The 21,160-nt window shown below is 42.3% G+C and overlaps 1 protein-coding gene and 1 non-coding gene across 11 annotated transcripts in view; both read left to right on the top strand.

The window, feature by feature from the left end:
* USP28 (ubiquitin specific peptidase 28) overlaps positions 1-17,893 on the top strand; it is a 60,666-nt gene extending 42,773 nt beyond the window's left edge. For 7 of the 10 annotated variants that reach the window (XM_027579077.2, XM_027579076.2, XM_027579075.2 and 4 more), the window contains 14 exons: positions 2,513-2,692; positions 3,859-4,079; positions 4,953-5,023; positions 6,408-6,636; positions 8,879-9,073; positions 9,671-9,810; positions 9,967-10,152; positions 11,192-11,287; positions 12,000-12,178; positions 12,298-12,376; positions 13,186-13,265; positions 13,801-13,924; positions 15,352-15,547; positions 16,645-17,893. In XM_027579077.2, coding sequence (XP_027434878.1) covers positions 2,513-2,692; positions 3,859-4,079; positions 4,953-5,023; positions 6,408-6,636; positions 8,879-9,073; positions 9,671-9,810; positions 9,967-10,152; positions 11,192-11,287; positions 12,000-12,178; positions 12,298-12,376; positions 13,186-13,265; positions 13,801-13,924; positions 15,352-15,547; positions 16,645-16,820 — 2,152 coding nt within the window. In that variant the 3' untranslated portion in view covers positions 16,821-17,893. The remainder of the gene's footprint in view (positions 1-2,512; positions 2,693-3,858; positions 4,080-4,952; positions 5,024-6,407; positions 6,637-8,878; positions 9,074-9,670; positions 9,811-9,966; positions 10,153-11,191; positions 11,288-11,999; positions 12,179-12,297; positions 12,377-13,185; positions 13,266-13,800; positions 13,925-15,351; positions 15,548-16,644) is intronic. The other 3 variants (XM_027579081.2, XM_027579082.2, XM_027579078.2) reach the window with 2 other exon arrangements.
* A 2,780-nt stretch (positions 17,894-20,673) lies between these two features.
* LOC113915552 lies at positions 20,674-20,780 on the top strand. Its single transcript, XR_003517706.1, has one exon. It is a non-coding gene; the product is annotated as a U6 spliceosomal RNA (small nuclear RNA).
* The last annotated feature ends 380 nt before the right edge of the window (positions 20,781-21,160 follow it).

Genomic DNA, 21,160 nt, shown 5'->3' with positions numbered 1-21,160 from the left:
GACTTGCAGCTGTATTTTACCTTTAAGGTTTTAGCGATGGCTTCGTAAGATTGGAAAAATGTAACTGTTTTTATAGAACCAAATATACCTGATGTATTATAACATAGAAAAAGTCAATTTGCCAGTAACCAGCAGGGCGTTCTGACTTTAGATTTTAAAACAGAGTCTACGAGCATTTTCTGTAGTATGATACTACTTAAAAAAATACATAAAGTGGATTTTTTATTTATGTATTTGTGTATTTTATTTATGACTGGTTGACTCAGTAGAGCATGTGACTCTTGATCTCAGGGTTGTAGGTTCGAGCCCCACGTCGGGTGTAGAGATTACTTAAAAATACAATCTTTAAAATAAATAAAATAACTTTTAAAATCTCAGATAATTTTATTTGGGTAATTTAAAAAAAAATCACTTGTCTAAGTGTGACCTGCTCCTGGGAAAATATATAGGAACTATGAGTGAATACCAGTAGGTAGTAGAACTGAGATGTGAGCGGGTAAGTTTTGTGATTTGTTTTACACTCTTTCGTATTTGAATTTTCTTACCAGCACGTGCATTACTTTCATCATTAAACAAAAAGTTCACCCTTTCTTCTCTCAGATACCTCGATATAATATTAAAAATGAGATTTCTTGCATATAGTGTAGACATCTTTTTTTTTTTTTTAAGATTTTATTTATTTATTTGACAGAGAGAGACATAGCGAGAGAGGGAACACAAGCAGGGGGAGTGGGAGAGGGAGAAGCAGGCTTCCCGCTGAGCAGGGAGCCCGATGCGGGGCTCGATCCCAGGACCCTGGGATCATGGCCTGAGCTGAAGGCAGATGCTCAACAACTGAGCCACCCAGGTGCCCCTGTAGACATATTTTTTGAAACTACTTTTGCTCAGATTCTACTAACCGAATACAGGTGCTGCCTTGTATGAAGTGGTGGGTCTAAAGGAATTAATTCAGTTAGAACAGGACAATGATTATGTCAGAAAATCGAAGATAAGTTTCTTAGAGGAAATTTTTTCCTGAAGTTTTGTTATCAGTATCATATATTAAAGTATTAAAGTGCTGGTTGTAAATTTAAGATCCAGTGACACATTGTATCTGTGCTGCATTTCTAGTGAGAAAATGTTTCCTTTGGTCCATGCCAGTCATGTGTAAATTAGTTCTTTCAACAAACACTATGTGCTTCTGAAGACCTATTAGCCATGTCTGTGGTATAGACCCGAGGTTCAGGTCCTGTCCTGTAGAAGTTCAGCAGGGGAGGGGGAAGTCGGGGGGGTGGGAAGGATGTGGAGGAAGACTTGATGGGGAAACTAGGTCTTGAAAGGTGGGTAGAGTTTAGTTAGATAAGCCGATAGTAGCTGAAGTAAAGACAAGAAAATACATCTAAGGAAGAGTAAGGTTTCCTAAGCTTCCTCTAAGTTGACATGTTTGACATCCTTTTCAGTGAGAGCCGCCACTCTCCACGGCTAATTGCTAATTCTACTTCTTCAAATTAGTGAGGATAAAGTGTCTTTGCTACCTACCATCTAACGTGTGGTTGACTTTGAACTGCATATTTCCCACTGATATTCTCATTTCATAATGTCCTTTTTGATACGGACACAATTTTCTTTCTTCCTAGTTCTATACGTGTTTCTTTCTTTCCAAGTGCCTCTCTATCCCTTTGTAAAGGGAACCCCATAATTATAGGGTTCACCTGTACCAGCCAGTCAACCAGTACTATTTATTTATTTATTTTTCACCGTTCAAACTTTATTTCGTATTTTAGTTGGTAAACCAGTACTATTTAAATGCTGTCCCCTGTAGTGAATTACAGAGTTCATTAAAGTTCATATTTATATTGAGTCTCACATGTGCTGGTAAAGGCAGAATATTGGATAGTATTAAAATAATTTGTTAATTATTTTGGTTATATATTGATATTTATTATTTACTAATCCCAAAGAAATCTTCAATAATTTATGTCTGGCCTATGCTGTTGAATGAGTGCATGAATAATAGGGTACTGAGGACCCTACAGGAGAAAGATTTGCCAGTTTTCTTCAACCCTGACCTTTATTAACACCTATTTTTCATTTCCAGCTTTCTCTCATTGTTCTTAATTTCCAAGTAGGGGTCTTCAGGGTAGTAAAGAATAAACCCTTGGGTACCAGTACACCAGCATGATTTTCAGATTTGAGTATTGCTAATATATCTGTTTTCCTTTAAGAAATAGAATTTACTTTTCTCACCAGAGCCTCGATGTGATACGATATCAAGAGAAAGCGTAACAGACATGACTTCAATTAGGAGCCCATTTGAAATGTTTTCTGCCAGGTGTAAACACATAGACTTACCAGTTTTTACTTTTGTAGAGAATTCTCACCTTATGGATTGTTTGAGTGACACATCGAATACTGCATAGCCTTTAGGCATAAGCCTTTCTGTGGACTCTACAGGGTCACAGATGTTTTGTCAACAAGCCACAAAGTACTAGACGGACTTGGCCAGTAGAGCACCGTTGTCTTTGCCTCTTAGGTACGTGAAGTATGGCTCAGGCCCAGCTCGGTTTCCACTCCCGGACATGCTGAAATACGTTATTGAATTTGCTAGTACAAAACCTGTCTCAGAAAGCTCCACGTCTCAAAGCGATGCGCGCATGACATTACCACTTTCTTCAGCACACTGCCCAGTTTCTGACCTGGCATCCAAGGAAAGGTAATGAAAACAAATGTTTAAAATAGTACACGTTGTGGGGCGGGGCACCTGGCTGGCTCATTCGGTGGAGCATGCCACTCTTGATCTCAAGGTTCAAGCCCCGTGTTGGTGGGGAGATTACTTAAAAATAAAATCTTAGGAAAAAAAAAAAGGTAGTACATGTTGGGATTTTTTGTGTAATTTGAACTGTGCACCATCTTCCCACCTGATAAAGACTCACCCCATTAGAGAGCAAGGGCTACAACTTCTTGGTCTTAAAGGGAAGGGTTTGCCCCCACATGGGTGGGAGTGTTCCCGATTCCCACCAGGGCACTCCCTTGTCTTGGCCACAGGATGGGTGGGATTATTTCAGGGGCCTTTTGAACGATCTGCAGTGGTGTTCATGCCCCACCAAGTCTACCTTGTTTTGAACTAGCTATAAGCTCGCTGCCACTCAATCCCTGATCTTCCACAACCTCTCCCTCTCACACTTGCTGAGAAGGATGCTCAACCAAGTCAACCTCAGGGAAAGATTTATTCATGAGTAGACTATTAAAACATGTTCAAGAACTGCTAGACATTGAAGAGGAGGACAGTAGAGAGGGGCTTACTTGAGAAGGAACGGGAGGCCAAGTCACATGAGCCCTCATATTCTCTTAGATCAGATTTGCTGTGTGTGTCCTGGCTAATACAATCACTAGAACCCATTGGGGGAGAAGTCTGTACTTCATATTTGTTGCTTCTGTATATTTTATTCAGTCATCTGCATCGTGGAAACTCTGTAGTAGTTCCTTGATTCTTCCAGGCCAGTCTTCTCTTCTTTGAACTCTTCCTTCATGTCCCGTCTTAAAAGAAGTGGTTAGAGAGTATGAATCATAGACTCAGACAGATCTGGGTTTAAGTCCCATAATTTACTAGCTGGGCGAGCTTGGGTAAGTTGTTTAACTTACCTAAACCTTAGGTTTGTAATTGGTGAACTAGGGATGATAATAGTATCTGCCTCAGAAGCAACTAAATGAGATGATGCATATAAAGACACGGTTTGGCTCAGTGCCTTTATAGAGTAAATATTCACTAAATTATAGCAACACTTTAACATATAGCAGTTAGCATTACAAAGCACATTAATTGAGGCCAAGGCATATTTTGGAAATTATCATGTGAATGCGATTTTTATCTTTCTTCAGTACAAGTAAAGAAAGCTCTTCTCAGGATGTTGAAGGTACCTTTTCTTCTCCTGAAGATTCTCTACCCAAATCTAAGGCAATGAATAAGCCACTTGCATCTTCCCGGTCTTCAGTGGAAATGCCTGCACAGCCAGCTCCTCGAACCGTCACAGACGAGGAGATAAACTTTGTTAAGACCTGTCTTCAGAGGTGGAGGAGTGAGATCGAACAAGATATACAAGGTTGGCTCTTTTAAAGCTTGTTGGACAACGACTCTTTCCCTTTCCGCCGGAAGTCAGGCGTAGGTGATGGAGAGGCACGCCTCAGGCACACGGGAATTGGGACTGCCTTTGTGGTTTTAGTTCCTCCCATCATACAACTGCGGAAAGATCCCTCCTAGAAACCCTCCTCAAAATTTCTGGGAACTCTCGGGACCCTAGATGCTCGCAGTTACCTTCTGCTGGGATTTTTCTGCATCTGCTGGTATCTGTTCCTGTAGCTTATGTGAACTCTGGCTTTAGTTGACCCAGACTTAAAATTTAGCTCTCGTAGATTTCCGCTTTTTTGAGTCTTGTCGTCTTGTCCGTATGAAGCAGGTTTTCCTGAAGGCTAATGAGGCAGAGAGTGTTGGAGCAATGCACACAGTGTAAAATGGAGTTACTCAGCCTTCTGTTTTTAAAGGTCCTCTGGCCTCATTGTCATGTTGCTCAGACTTTCTCTCCTTGCCTTCCTTTCTCCTTTTATCTAGGGAGCCAAATAAATACATAAAATAATCAGATCAGTCAGATCACATTAGTCAAATCAAATCAAATCCTCAAATCCAGATTCCTCCCAAGTTCTTATCACAGAAATTTTGCCCTGCCTTTTGCTCTGCCTTCTCCTCTCAGGTCCTGTCTCAGGGATATCCATTTTACACCCAAAGTGACCCATGAAGGTCTTCATAACCTAAAGCACTAGCTGCCTTGAAAGCCTCCACTCCTTTATGGTTCAAAGAGTAAAAGTGAAATCGTCAGAACCCAGAGAAACAGTGCTTTTTGCTTGGCTGAAGCACCCTGTGTGGCGTGGAATGACATCATTTTAACTAAGTTTTGTTTTTGTGTTTTTTTTTTTAACAGATTTAAAGAATTGTATTGCAAGCACCACCCAGACTATTGAGCAGATGTATTGTGACCCTCTCCTTCGTCAGGTAGAATGGATATTGATGGGAAAGTAGTCAAGGCATGTCCTCATGTGCTAATGTAGATCAAAAAGAAAATTTGATGGTTTTCTTTGAGACTGAATGGGAACCTCCCTGAGTTATAAGAATAAACTTAGAACAGAAATAGGTATTTTTTCTGTTTATTTTTAGGCCAAAACAAGGAATGTATCTTCTACTAACAATAAAATTTAAAACATGATTTGTTTTGATTCTGCCACATGGTATTTTTTCATACAGTAGAAAGATTTGCCCTCCAGTATTAAAAATTTCCCATCAAGTGGTCCTTTAAGTCATGTGGTGGGGGAGACCCCCACCAGGGACTGGTTACCCACCCTTTCCAAAGTATCATCATCCTTGGTGATGCTTTGCTTTAGCAGCGTGCTTTCAAGCTTTATTTCCCTGAAAACTGCAGAAGGGAATGTGGTCAGGGCAGAAGTTCTTACTGTCCGCATAAATTTTTGTTGGGAATAACATCGTGGGCACGGAGAGGGGAGGAAGCCGCGGTCAGGGGCACGAGCGCCCAGTGGCTTCTGTGTGCATGGCTAGCAGAGGAGAGTCCCGTCTGCTGCCAGGTCTCATGGAAATCCTGGGTTTTCTTCTTCGGCTCTTCTGTATTATTTCAGAAATGTCCCCACCAGAAAAACCTATCAAGGTAGTGGTCGAATGCAGGTTTAACTTGATTCTCTGACCAGTTTTCCTTCTTATCATCAGTACCTACTTAACACCTAAAGCATTGCTCTGTTTTCTCCATATTGAAAAAACAAATGCTTTTCAAACGCTGAAACAAACAAGTATGGAGTTAAAAGGGTCCTCACCCCAGATAGGTGGATGGGTCACCGGGCAGAAGAAATGTAGGGACCATATGACTGATTCGTGATGAAATGTGCTAACTTGAAATTTGGTACCAGATAAAATCTGGTAAGAGATTCTTTAAATGGTACAAGAGAGCCGCTAAACTTGCTGTAGGTCCCAAATGCAGTACACGTTTCTCAACAGGAGTGGTGAAGGTGATTTCTATTTTTCCATAAACCGAGTTTGGAATTGGCGGGAGGGATAAATAGGTCTGTGTTACGTTTGACTTTAGATTTGTGATTTTAGGAGGTTAAAGAGTCATCGAAGAAGCCATCTTGTTCAGATGTGTGGTCTTAAAGATTCAGGAATTGAAACATAATTGGTAGATTCCAAGACGGTGTTTTTATTAGTTTGTATTGAATTGTCAAGATGTTAGACTGTTAACCCTATATCAAGCACATGTATATAGTCAGTTTTCTTATGTCTGATAGTTGGCCATAAGTTTGGATTTTAATAGCCTAAAATTTAGTCTCCTTTACTTTGCTTCATCTGCCTCAGGAATATGTCTTCTGCTCTGCAGGTGCCTTATCGCTTGCATGCTGTTCTTGTTCATGAAGGGCAAGCAAACGCTGGACACTACTGGGCCTATATCTATAATCAACCCCGACAAGTCTGGCTCAAGTACAATGACATCTCTGTTACTGAATCTTCCTGGGAAGAACTTGAAAGAGATTCTTATGGGGGCCTGAGAAATGTTAGTGCTTACTGTCTGATGTACATTAACGACCAGCTACCGCACTTCAATGCAGGTAAAAATAGCCTAGTGGAAGCCAGAGATGGGGAAAGTCTCTACTGCTCACAGAAGGGAATGCTCTTTTAGCTTTGAAAAAAAATTTAGAATTTATTATAAAATAATATTTCATTTTAAAAATACAGTATAAAAGAGAATTTAAAAAAAAATAGGTTTCCTTTCCTGCTCCCATGCTGGAGCTTGGCATTATTCTTGGCAGTATTCATTCTTAGGTTTCTTAGGGAGTATTCAGGAATTATTCTGGGCAGATGCTAAATTTTATTTATCACTATCTATCCCTGCCCCATTTTTTTCCTCCAGATGGGATATTTTTCCATTCTATCCTGCATTTTTTCATCACTCATGTGTATTAATGATCTCTGTAGTTTTTTTTTTTTTTTTTAAGATTTTATTTATTTATTTGATAGAGACACAGCGAGAGAGGGAACACAAGCAGGGGGAGTGGGAGAGGGAGAAGCAGGCTTCCCGCCGAGCAGGGAGCCCGATGCGGGGCTCGATCCCGGGACCCTGGGACCGTGACCTGAGCCGAAGGCAGATGCTTAACGACTGAGCCACCCAGGCGCCCCAGTGATCTCTATAGTTTTATAAACAGAACCAACTCATTCTTTTTAACAACTGCATCATAATCCCATTGCATGGAATATGTATATAATTTATTAAACCAGCCTCCCATTGATAGACTTTTATGTTGTCTCTAGTTGTTTTTTTTTTAGTGACATCCTTGTGCATGTTTTTGCACCCTTTGAGAATAGCTGAATTTTACAAGTGGCTTTGCCTGAACAATTTCATCCTTCTCATAATACTACTAATTCTGAGAGCAATCATCATTATCATTTATATTGGAACTTTACTCCTTACTACAGGCTTTCAAACTTTATTTCTCTAATAACTTATAACTCTAAAAGACAGGGTAGGAATTGTTATTCCCTACGTGTGCCGGCCGAGGTACTCCACTCCATACAGCCAGGGAATAAATGGCAAACCCAGGAGTCAGACCCAGTTCTGACTCCAAATTCTATGTTGTCGTCCATTTACATCATTCTCTCTCTCTTCGTTTCGCACTTTCTGGGAGAGGTCTTATGACCAGCATTTCACATCTAAGATTGTGGAAGGCTTTTTCTTTTCCTATTCAAACTGTACTGGGCTGAATAAGTAAGGAAACACAGATGGCATTTTGTCCAAGCAGTGCGTTGTCTTTCTGACCCCCTGGTGTGGCCGGGGGATGGGGGTAGGCAGAGTGATCACTTAGCAGTAACCGACACTCCTAGTTGCATCTCTGCAGCACCTGAGCGAGGACAGCTGCCCGTGGACGCTGTACAAACGGCCGGACTATTGCTGGTAGGGTATAGGGAGCCTTGTTAGTATGCATATGCTTCATTTTCATCCTGCAGAAACAGATAAACGGAAACTGTCATTTGCTTAATGAAAAGACTGATTAAAGGCACCCAGGAAGTTGATATGTTGTTCTACTGTAGGCTTCTTTTTCTGATTGGGTCCCAGGCTTAGAAATGAAATTTAGGGGCACCTGGGTGGCTCAGTTGGAAGATCATGCAACTCTTGATCTCGGGGTCGTGAGTTCGAGCCCCACGTTTGGTGTAGCGATAACTTAAAAATAAAATCTTAAAGAACATGAGATTTCATATGTCCTTGATATCCTTGTCATTTTTCATCCGGGCCTTTTATTATCCCGCAGGTATTATTTACCATCTAACTGTTGTATCACATTGCTTTCTGATCGCACTCACTGGTATGGAACTTGAGGCGGTATAAATGTCTTGGAATTCATCTCTAACCATCTTGAGATGGATATTCTTATCAGTAACAGTTGTAGGGTTTACACTGATAAAACTGTTCAACTTGGAATTTCCATTGGATCTAATGATTTTCTGGATTTCCAAATGTTTGGTCAGTTCTTGCTATTTTGCCAGTGATTGGCCTCTATTCCAAATCCCTGCTTTCTGTTAATCATTCATTTGTTCGTTCATTCATTCATGCATTCATTCAACAGATATTCCATGCGTGCCTACCTGCTAATCTGCCAGGCACTATTAGTGGTGTGTTACGACTGTTGGCTTTACATTGTCATTACTTCTGATGGGTTATGTATGTATGTATTTTTCACATGGAGTAAGAGAAAGGACAGAGTGTCTTTTATTTCCTTCTTTCTAGAAAGGACCTTCTGATTCCTTGTGACCTTTTGCTGGATGGTGCTGCATTTTAACTCTTTGTTCTTGTCTCAGAGGTAGCCCCAAGCGAATCAGATCAGATGTTAGGAGAAGTGGATGCCCTGTCTGTTGAACTGAAGCATTACATTCAGGAAGATAACTGGAGGTTTGAGCAGGAAGTCGAGGAGTGGGAAGAAGAGCAGTCTTGCAAAATCCCTCAAATGGAATCCTCCACCAGCTCAGCATCCCAGGATTTCTCTCCATCCCCAGGTACCCCAGGATGGGGCACACCAGTGCGCCTACGGTCTGGTAGCCTCCACTCTGCCCTCCCTCAGCCAGCTGTGGCGCCTCAGCTCAGTGAGGGGTGGCCACAGTCTGCATGATGTGTAGTTCAGGTGTAGCTGGTGTTGCACCACCTGACAGAATAGCTTGTAGCTTTAGGATGTCTTTTCTGATGAGCAGAAGCGGTATCAGCAAGACCAGCTCCCTGTACTTTCCATCTGTTAGTTTTCACGGTTTCCCAGGTTGTAGGAGAAGCTATGATAGGATGAGTAAGTAGACTCAAGACAACTATTCTCCAAAGACAATCTTCCTAACAGAGGCCGTTTGTAGGAAGTCTTCACTGACGTAAAGAAATTGGACAAAGCGGGAGCACATTAAACTTTCCGGAACCATCAGTGGGTTCCTCCTGAAGCGGACGTTTCTTCGAGTCACTCATTTCTAGGGGACGTTTGCATAGATTCTGTTTTAAAAGTTTGTTAGCAGCATTGTAGATGAGACTTTGTGTCTGTCTTGCTTGCCTTCGACAGCGTGTTCTAGACGTTGTTTATCATCATACGCTAATCCCTTTGTACCATTCCTTACCAGAGCCTTCAGCATCCGCCTCGCATGGAGTCCGCTGCTTGGCATCGGAGCACGCTGTGATTGTCAAGGAGCAGACGGCACAGGCCATCGCGAACAGCGCACACGCCTACGAGAGGAGCGGCGTGGAGGCGGCGCTGAGCGAGGTGATAGGGCCTAGGAAGCCTGCATGCAGGAGGGGCGGGCTCGCAGCAGTGACCGCCGGTTCCTCACCTTTCTGTGATTCTGTGTCTCTGCTGCATTTAACTGGTCCCTCTTTCTCCTGTTTTTTCTCACTCTTTCTCTCTGTTCTGCTGCCACAGCTTAAGGAAGCTGAACCCAGGAAGCCCATGCCCCCGGAAACAAACCTTGCAGAGCATTCAGAGCAGGCCCCGCAGGCGAAGGACGCAGAGTCTGCCGCCCCGCCTAGTTCTGAGGCCTCTGAAGTGGAGATTCCCAGTGTGGGAAGGATTCTGGTTAGATCTGACGCAGGTGGATATGATGAGGAGGTACACACATGAGCGCAGGGTGCAGCTGTCTGTCCCCGGTCTTCTCTTCCCTTCTCACGTGACCCCATATACTTGTCGAGGGTGTCTGGCAGTAGTTACTATTGGAACAAATAAGGAACAAGAAGGCCTATCTGATTTTGACCTTAGTTACCATTTTGTCAGAGATCGCCTCGTTCCCACCGTATGCTGCCCCCGGTGTCTGTCTACCCAGGCGGATACTGCTGGGGGCACCTCAGAGGCTGGGTGGCTCAGAAAGGTAGCACTTAGTTCCTCTCTTGGTATTATCAGCAACAACAACCAAGTGCCTTTTAAATAAGGAGCCTTTGTCTTTGGTAATATTAGTCCATTGTTTTCCCTCCAAATCTAAAATTTTCAGCTGTCTGGTGAGCAAAACAAATGTGAATTGAAGTTGTTTTTAATTCTTAAGCTTTTGGAAGAAGCTGTGGGATCCCAAGTTACTTATGGTCAGTCCCCCTTACAGTTGGCACCGCACATCACAGTCACGAATCCTGTCTCTCAGGGTTCTGTTTCTTGCTGTGGGATATTTTTGTTTCCAAATCACTGAACGGTTTTGATTTTATAAAATGATATTTGTATACCGCCTAATTTCCAGACTGTTTTAAATGTACTGGTCATTTTAGTAAAACTTTAGAAAACTTGTGTCCTGGGATACACAGCCAAATTACAGAACTCCATTGGAATTCTCACCGTGGACACTTCCCCTGGGAGAGCTATCATTTAACTTGATTCTTTAGCAGTGCCGTTTGTAAATATTCTCAGATGTCCCTCTTTATTTATCTGCTAAATTAGAGTATGTAGGAACAGCTCTTCTTGGGCGAGGTCTGGCCAGGGTGCGCAGGCTCGGGGCTGTGGGTGTGCGTGGGGTCAGGTGTGTGAATCTGAGCTGGCAGCAGATGCCGGCCATGGGCACACGGCCACTCTTCCCTTCAGCAGCCCACTCACCTTCCTTCCGTTCAGTCTTCTTTTGAACTTTTCTTCTCTCCTTTTTCTGTCTGTGTTTTGTGCCTTCTTGTGGTAGGTGATGCTGAGCCCCGCCATGCAAGGGGTCATCCTGGCCATAGCTAAAGCCCGTCAGACCTTTGACCGAGATGGGTCTGAAGCAGGGCTGATTAAGGTATCTGTTTTTAAAAATCTAATCCTTATACCACAGGTATCATAGTAATGGGGACATAATTTTATTAGATGGTAAAAAAAAAAAGGTTGAAGAATGTTTCTCCTTAAAGTAACACCTAAAACTCTGTTTCCATTCAAACTGATGGGCAGGACAGGCCCTCCCACGATACTGACAGCACCTCCCCTCGGCGCTAACACAGCACTGGCGAGCTGTGCCGAACTATGTTAGGCCTGGCCTGGAGGGCTGGCTGTTGTCCTTAGGAAATATCTATTAATAAAGCTGGGAAGGAGACATTGCCTTTATAGTTTGGGAGCCACCATACAAGAAACTAGGTCATGCTTTTTAAGCTACCTGAATAAAATTTAAGGTACTTGCATAAATTGCAAGTACCTTAAATTTTATGTGCATTTTAAATTGCAGGTCCTTGGGACTCAAGGATACTAATTAAAACTAAATATTTGTTTTTCTTAGAGCCTTATGAGAAAAACGTATTTCTCACAAGGGCAGTGCATCTTTGGCGCCACAGGAGTTCTGGTCCCTTACGAAATGCAAACAACTTAGGGATTCCGTGGTTTCCTCTGTAATTCCCCAATACGAGTTTCTTAGAAGCCTCCTTGGAGTTACGAGAACCTCTCTAGCCCGTAGGCATCAGGTTCTGTGAGCAGAATCCCCCAGCGCGCCCTGTTCCGACTGTCAGTTTTGTCCTTACTAGGCATTCCATGAAGAATACTCCAGGCTCTACCAGCTTGCCAAAGAGACGCCCACTTCTCACAGCGACCCTCGGCTCCAGCACGTGCTAGTCTACTTTTTCCAAAATGAAGCGCCCAAAAGAGTAGTAGAACGGACCCTCCTGGAACAGTTTGCCGATAAAAATCTTAGCTATGATGAAAGGTAAGACAGGAATGCTCAGGCGCATCACCCGCTGCTTCTGGGTCGGGCCGAGGGGCCTCCCCTGATGGGAAAGTGGTTCCCTGAACCTCGCGCTGCTTTCTGACCCTTGTCCCACACAGATCCATCAGCATCATGAAGGTGGCTCAAGCTAAACTGAAGGAGATTGGTCCAGATGACATGAATATGGAAGAGTACAAGGTGAAGTCTTTTCTTTAAGTCTACAAAACAAAAACATTAATTCTTAAGGCCAAACTTAACAGTTTTGCGTTATCACAGACTGACCTCCCCCTGCCCCACCCCCCAAATAAATAATTGGGTGAGAAGAGATAAATGATCTTTTCTGACCCTCAGAATAACCAGTTTCTTTGTTTCATTCTTCTATTAGAATAAATGAACACTTTATTTCCTTTTAATACTTACTTTGGCCTTGTACCTAGGCAATCAAATTCTTGATTCATGGTTTTGGTTTGTTTGAAAATAATATTGTTTTCAAATAATTCTGTATTTGAAATGAAATCTCTGTGCATTAAAGTGCATATTTAACTACAGATTTCCAAAAAAAGCATTGTGTTAGTAGTAACACAGTGCTCCGTGACACCTGGGTGTGCCCACAGCACCTGCCGAGCTGAGTGCTGTTCTGGGTGATCGGAACAGCCTTGTCCTTCCATGTTTCCTGCACGTGCATGGTTTTGTGAGACCTTGACAGTCATCTGTTTAAACCAGAGCTGCATGACTTTGACAGGGGTGTTGGAAATTAAGATGATATGTTCTAAAGCTCACGTGAAATAAATATTTCTGTCCCTCAGTGGAAGTAACAGGTCACTGAAAATTAAGGTCAGGAGTGAACTTTGATTGTAAATGGTGAATACGTCATTATTGAAAAGCTTTTGTGTTTGTGGTTTTTGTGCTCGATAAGCATTTGTATGGAGTGTGCAACTGACCGCAGTGGGAAGTATAGAAATAGTTTATGGTGACCATAATCGCTAATGGCATTCATTCCTTTTCAGAAGTGGCACGAAGATTATAGTTTGTTTCGAAAGGTGTCTGTGTATCTCCTCACAGGCCTGGAACTCTACCAAAAAGGAAAGTATGTGGGCCTTTTCTGTCTCTTGGATTATTGGTCAGGGCATTGTTAACTCCTGATGCCCAGCTGGGGATACTGAGAACCGCAGCCGTTCACCTCCCCCCCCCCCCCCCGTCCCCACGCACCAGGGCGCCTCTGCATTTCCCACTGTTTCATGAAGCATCACACGTGGTATTTCATCCTTCATGTAGTGGTAGATATGGTGATAGACATGTAACGGCCAGATTTTCCTTGTGATAAGTGAAGAGGAACCCAGAAATGAATTTTAGTGTTGTGATGGACCTTAGTAAGCACGCAGTCACCTTCTTTGGGTTAGGGTTGAGGAAAACGGAAGCGCAGGGGAGTTTCATGATTCGCTTTGGGTTCCTTGACCAGTTTGCAAGGGAGCTGAGAGTGGCCTCCGTCCTTGGCCCTCAGGCTTTTCCCAGCACACCACGCTGCTTCTGTCCTCAGGACCTTTCAATAATTGCAGCCTTGCAGACGTTTGTACCAGGGGACAGAGAGGTCAAAGCCCTCAATTGATCTACCATTTTCTCAGGTACCAAGAGGCACTCTCCTACCTGGTCTATGCTTACCAGAGCAATGCCGCTCTGCTGATGAAGGGGCCCCGCCGCGGGGTGAAGGAATCGGTCATCGCTTTGTACCGAAGAAAATGCCTTCTGGTGTGTACTGTTTGTAGAACCTTATGATTTGTATTAGTTTATTGTCTTCATCTCTGTTCCTTGAAGGCCACAAAGAAATAGAGCTTAAAAAAACAGAATAATCTTCAATAGGTTTTAAGATTTTTTTCTAAACTCTTAAGAGTAGTTGTACATTGAAACAAATGATTTTAAGTTACTTAAATGAGTATCATTCTTCTTCGACCCCTGACAGAAGTTAGGATGAGAATCAATTGCCCCTTTTCCTTTCTGTGTACTTGCATCTCTCTCCTGGGTCGTGAGTTCCTTGAGCACAGACTCTTCTTCTTCCACTGTTTTCTCTGCCTGGAACTTCGTGAGCATGCAACAGCTATGTGTTGAAGGAATGCAGTGTTTTTTCTGTGTTCTGTGCAGTGTTCCCTGCTAAGCTAGTAGATGAGAATTTTGGCAACTCCGGAGAGACTCCAGTGTTTTTTTTTTTCCTTTTTTGAATGGTATAAAACATAAGTATTGGTCCTGCTGTTTTGTTAATATCACTGTCGTACAACACGGAAGGTCTAGCCTGGCCTCTTTTGCATTTGGCAGTCACGGGGTGTGACAGACCCCTATCCCCTCGGCCTGGCTGAGGTATACAGGTGCTTGTCCTTCAGAAAACTGCAGAGAGCTGGCTTGCCCTCAGACGGTGAGCCTCCCAGCAGGATTGCCCGTCCTGGGAAGAATCCAGCCAGGATTTCTGCCACTGCCTTTGCTAATACCAAATGGAGGAGGTTAAGTCATGACATACTCGTCTCAAGAGCTTCATTTTCTGATGTATCCCTTGATTTCTGTATCAGTTACAGGGTGTGGCAGGGCATTTTGAAGCTGAAAAGAGGGCCTTGTAGATTTGATGGATCTGAATTTTATTATGCTTTAAATCACCAAGTGCAGATTACATTCTGAATGTCCTGCTCATCTTCCACCGGTCAGTGGTAATGGTGATTTATGGCTCTTCCCATCACTGGCTCGCAACCCCCTGTGTGTGTGAGAGTCACTTGGGAGCTTTCACACTGAGGCGACACCTCCCCAGACTGTCAGACCAGAGGCTCTGGGGAGGGGCCTGGGCATCAGCGTGTCTTCTGCGGGTGATTCCGATGATCAGTGGAGATTGAGAGCCATTGAATAAGCCTTTCTGTAGAAGCAAGTGGTAGGCAAGACCTTGACTTGTAAGTTTAGGGAAGTGGGTCACAGACTTTGCTGCATTAGAATCACCTTGGGAGCTTTTGCAAAAATCCCAGTGCCCGGGTCACCTGCATACCAATCAAATCAGCATGTCTCAGGTGGGGCATCAGTAGTTTGTAAAGATTCCCAGGCAACATGGGAAATTTGGGGAACCACTTGTTTAGGCTCTTCTAAAATAGGTATTTATCTTTTTCAGACTGTTTTTCACCCCCCGCTCTGCTTTTTACCTGTAGGAGCTGAATGCCAAAGCAGCTTCTCTCTTTGAAACAAACGATGACCACTCTGTAAGCGAGGGCATTAATGTGATGAATGAGTTGATCATTCCCTGCATTCACCTTATCATTAATAATGACATCTCCAAGGATGACTTACATGCCATCGAGATCATGAGAAACCATTGGTGCTCTTACCTTGGGCAGGATATCGCTGGTATGTTGTTGTTGGCACTTTGCAATATCTACGGCTCTTCAGACTTTAGAAGTCACAGTGTTTTCACTGTATAGCACTGGTCATCAAACCTTTTTAAAGGCTTATTGAAGCATGTGAGTGGATCTGCTCTACTGAAAGGATAGGATCCTGGACCTCTGTCCCCCTCAGCCTCCCCTTACCTCCTCTCTGGCTGCTGAAGCACCTGCAGAGAGCCTGCAAGCCCTGTCTGACAAAATTACTCCTCTCCGGGAATGTCAGACTTGTCTTACCTTTTCATCTGTCAAAATCTGAACTCTGTAGCTTAGAAATCAAAATCTGTTTATGATGTTTGATGACCTAGTGGTGCCATAACTAAATTTTCCCATGACTTGAAGTTGCAAGACAGAACACCTCTTATTAACTGTGATGCCCTCACGATTCATAAAATGGTAAATAGAATTGCCTAGCTTGTCCAAAGGATTTTGGAGAGGGAACCTAAAACTAGTCATTTTTAGGTGAATTCTGGTAGCCTTAGAAAGTCAGTGTATGTTCTAATATGAAGCCTCTTTGTTAGTTTCTCACTGATGTAAAGATATTGTATTGACTTGTTAAAGTATTCATGTTTATAATATTTACTGGAAAATTCTATACTTAATAGTTACAAATTTCCTTTTAATGTCTTCAGTTTTCCTTTAGACTACGTGTGATACATAGCTGTACTTATAATGCCATGCGTACACACTTGTATGTTTTGATCATAGAAAGGAAATAGCGCCATTATATTTATGGCATAGAGTATCTTAACCACTTTCTCAAGTTTTAAATGGATGATAGATTAGAAGGCCTGTCAGTGAAATGAATATTTAATGTTATCCTGCCACACATCACGTGGTTTAAAGCAGTGACCTAACGTTTTGGTATATTTGGCAAGGAGTCTTCGCTCCTGATTTGGGCCGAAGGAGTCATCATTTGTTGTTAGCGGGTCAGCCCAATGCTTTGACCTTTGCAGTTGGGGAACAGCGGCTCCATGGAAGGCCTTCCCATTACAGTTGCAGACTTAACTGGTTTTTACTCAGAACTGTTTACTGTATATGTAACCATCCATTTTCCCTCCACAGAAAATCTACAGCTGTGCTTGGGAGAGTTTCTACCCAGGCTTCTGGATCCTTCTGCAGAAATCATTGTCCTGAAGGAGCCTCCGACCATTCGGCCCAATTCTCCCTATGACCTCTGTAGCCGATTTGCAGCTGTCATGGAGTCAATTCAGGGGGTTTCAACTGTGACAGTGAAATAAGCCCCCACATGGTCAAGGCCCAGTTTGGTCTGCGGCTACCTGCCTGTTGTACAGAAGTCTGTTGTCACAGTGTTTCCCCTGGGGGAAGGGATTAGGTGGGAAGTAAGATTCAGATCCAGACCCCAACCATGCTAAAGAAGGATTGAAAATAAAATTGCACTTTTTAGGTACAGAATCAGAAAAGCAATTTCACTAAAAAAGACAAGAACCGTTGTATATTAAGGTATTGAATTATGTCAGAAGACCTGAAATGCCTCTTGTACCTGCAGGAGTGCTTGGGCTTTGGTAGGCCTCTTACTGCTTTTAAAATTATCCTTCAGGCATAAATATTTTTGACAGTGGAATAGAAGGGTGATCCATCAGAACCTGAACCAGATGAACAGCTACTAGTTATTTTATCAAATACAGGTGACATTTAAAAGTTCTTAACTGCAAGAGATGAGAAATCTAAACCTCTGCCGGTCTCTTGACAGGAGATGACAATGGGTTACTGATGAACTGCCGCCCTTTTACATGTGGGTAGAAATGTAAGGGCACGTGGCAGCAAGATGCTGCAAAGTCAAAAGAAAGCTGCCTTTCCTCTCTTCTCTCTCTCTCTCTCTCTCTCTCATTTTATATTTTTAAATAAACCAGAAAACCTCACACTCAGTCCCGAGTGAAAGAAAGCAAAGCACTAAGGACCGCAGACGGAACGGCATTGTGAAACGTGATCGAGACAGGATAGCGTTGTGAGAGTTGTTCACCATTTCAGTAAAACCTTCTAGCTTCTGAAGATTGTCAACAACAGATGTCTAAGGCTGCTGCTGGCCCGAAAGAACATTTGGATGCCCCTCCCCCCTTTTTTTTGCTTTGGAAAGAGAAGGGCTGTGGCTTTTGTAAAAAGAAAAAAAATCTATATATATGTATATGTAGAGAGAGAAATATCCCCTGTTGACCATTTTTAAAAGGCTCCAGATTGGATATTGTGTTTTAACCAAATTTTAACATGAATGAGGGAATAGTGGGCGGGAAGAACACTTGATATAACTATGCAGATTTTATAAATGTGCAATAAAAGTATTTGTTGTACCTTTGGTGTGCGGTAAGGTGTTCATTTAAACACATATTTTCCGGAAATAGGTGGACTCAGTAAGCATTTGTCATGTTTCAGTTATAGTGACTATCATAACATAATAAAAATTATAAAAAAAATAAGAAAAGAAAAAAAGCAGATGAAAGGTTTGAGAACCTTGTTGGGGGAGAAGTGATTCTTGAGCAGCACCTAGTGGTGACTGATGTCTTCCATCCCATTTGCTAGTTGCACTGCATGTAAGTGTACCTACTTTGTAATTTATAGAATTTTTTTTTTAATTTTATTTATTTATGTGATACAGGGAGAGCACAAGCAGGAGAGCGGGAGGCAGAGGGAGAGGGCTCTCTGTAGGGGCTCGATCCCAGGACGCTGGGATCATGACCTTGAGTTGAAGACAGACACTTAACCGACTGAGCCACCCAGGTACTCCTGTAATTTGTAGAATTTAGAAGAGGAAAAAATTATTCTCTTAAGATGGACTTTCTTACATTTAACTAAATTAGTGGTAGACCATCTTTTACAGAATTTCAGAAGTGCTTTTGTGTTCGAAAGCTCACTGCAGAGGTAATTGTTTCATGGGAAATTGATCAATCTTCTTGCCATTGATTTGCTGTACTGCTTAAGCTTCCGAGTACCACCATTTGCAGTTCCCTTTTTAATCTCTGTCATTATTGAGTACTGTGCACAGTTATATTATTTCACTTAATGTAACAGCCCTGGGATGATGGTGGGGACTGGTTTGTCCAAGATCCTAGATGTTTTAAGTAGTGAAACCAGGATGCTAACTCTTGATAGTTTCTCTACATAGCCTTTTAACAACTGCCTAGCTGCCTTTTGGTGGTCTTGCAAAATCCTTTGCTTTGTGCCTCTCCACATTTGTCACTTCCTGGTCAGCTGTTGGGGATCTATAGTTGACCAAGAAAGGAACAGATGGACATTTGTATGTGTGGTGTTGGGTACTTTCATTTGGATTCACTCAAGTCACCAGGGGGAGTACTGAGAAGTCATTTCTTTGTCCTCACATTGCTGGCTGCTTTAGGTATAGCCTGGTTTCTTAAGGGGTCCACAAACTGCCTCAGGCTAAGCATGTTTTTTATGTGTTTAAAGGATTGTGAAAAAAAAAGGATGAGGGTGGGGGGTGGGAGGCTGGGCCGGGGTGGTGGCGGCGGGGAGAAACCTACATGACTTAACCTAAAATTTTTCAAGGGTTTGGTCAGGGCACTTGACCTCAGCATAAATTCCCTTGACACTGGGTTTAGACTTTCTTTAGTTTGCTGGAATTGCTACCTGCTTCTGTTTGGATTTGTTAGCTCCTTTAAGAACCCTAAGCCATATAAACTCATTTTTACCCTACCTGCTTCAAGAAAGAAGCGGGAAGTAGACACATAACAACAGTTTAGATAATGAACCGGAGGCAAGGCCTGAATGAAGACTGATGAAGCAGAGCTGGGATAGAAGGGGTGATTCACTGTGGCTTAGTTTAGCCATTTTCATTGCTTGTTACTGTTCTTTCTTTGTATGACTGTACCTTACAATTTATTCTGCTAATTGTCATTTGAACTCTCTCCAGTTTTTGGCTACTACCCATAATGCTGCTAGGAGCATTCACGTGCATGCGTTTCGATGCTCACGCGAATGCATTTCTGTTGGCATGGAACTGTGAGCGCGATTGCTGGGTCACAGGGATAGAGGGCTGTGTTTTTACTAGGCACTGCCTCACAGTTTCCCAATGCAGTTATACCAACTGAACCATCCCCCCTCCCACCCGCCGGCAGTTTATGAGCTCCAGTTGCCCCATATCCTTGTCAAGATTTGGTTTTGTCAGTATTTTTAATCTTAGCCATTATGGCTGATGCGTGATACTGTTTTAATTTGGACTTGCCCACTAACGACGTCGAGCATCTCTTCATATGCTTATTGGCTTGGGCTCTTCTCTTTTGTGAAATATCTAGTTAAGTCTTGCCGACTCTTGTTGGATTTACTGTCTTGCTATGTATTGGTATGTAAGGGTTTTAAAAAATAGCCGGTTACAGAAACTTTTTTGGTTATAGGCATTGCATAGATCTTCTCACCCTCTGGCTTTTTGCTCCTGATGGCTTGATGAAAACAATTTTTTAATGTTAATGTAGTTCAATTGACTCTTTCTTTTCCTTCACGGGTAGTGCTTATTGTGCCCTGTTGAGATCATTATCCAAGGGCAAGAAGACATTCTGTGTCATCTCCCAGAAGCTTTGCTTTTTGACCCTTCCTGTTGAGCTGATGGACCCAGCACCATTTACTGTTATTTTCCCAGTGTTGTGCCTTTGGCATAAATCAAGTGTCTATGTAGGGGTCTACTTCTGGGCCCTTTTGTTTGTTCCATGAGTATGTTTTGTCTACTCTTACCAATATCACACTGTCTTAATTTGTGTAGCTTTATCAGTCTTGATTTCCAGGACAATAAACCTGTCCAGTTCTGAACGTCCTCAAGATCATCTTGTCCATTCTTAATCTTTTGTATTGTCCTATAAATTTTGGAATCAGTTCGTCAGTTTCACACACACAGATTTCTGGGGATTTTGATTAGGTTTACAGTGACTAATAGACAATTTGGAGAGAATTGAGATCTTCTAATTTAGGAACACAATATATCCTGTTTATGTAGGTTTTCTTTAATTTCTTTACAGAGTTCTTCCATATCATTCATAAATCGATTCCTAGATCTTTGATGTTTTTCAAGCTATTGTAAATGTTGTCATTTTTGGAATTACATTTTTAATTGTTGCTGGTATCTAGAAAAATGTGCTCCCTTCAGCAGCACATACACTAAAAGTAGAACGATACAGAGAAGAGTATCATGGCCCCTGCACAAGGATGAGACAAATTTGAGAAAGAAATTGATGTTTTTATATCAACTCTGTATCCAATGATATTGATAAGTTCACTTACTAATTCTAATAGTTGATCAGTAGTTTTTAATATTTTCTCTATGCATAATTATGTTATCTGTGAATGATGACTTTTAGTTCTTCATTGCAAGTCCTTGCAACATTTATTTTTCATGCCTGATCATACTCGAGGGCCTCTGATACAATGCTGAATAGAAGTGGTGATAGTGGGCATCTTGGTCCCCTAATATCAGGGAAGAAAGTTTTCAATATTTCACCATTAAGTATGCTGTAGGCTTTTTGTAAATTCCATTTACTGTGTAAATGAAGATTCTTTCTATTCCTGTTCTGCAAAGAGTTTTTTTTTAATTATGCATGGATGTTGAAATTTATCAAATGCT

This window comes from Zalophus californianus, chromosome 11 (assembly GCF_009762305.2).
Source record: "Zalophus californianus isolate mZalCal1 chromosome 11, mZalCal1.pri.v2, whole genome shotgun sequence".
Lineage (NCBI taxonomy): Eukaryota > Metazoa > Chordata > Mammalia > Carnivora > Otariidae > Zalophus > Zalophus californianus.
Note: the sequence above shows the minus strand (reverse complement) of the source record. Positions and strands in the feature narration are given on the sequence as shown.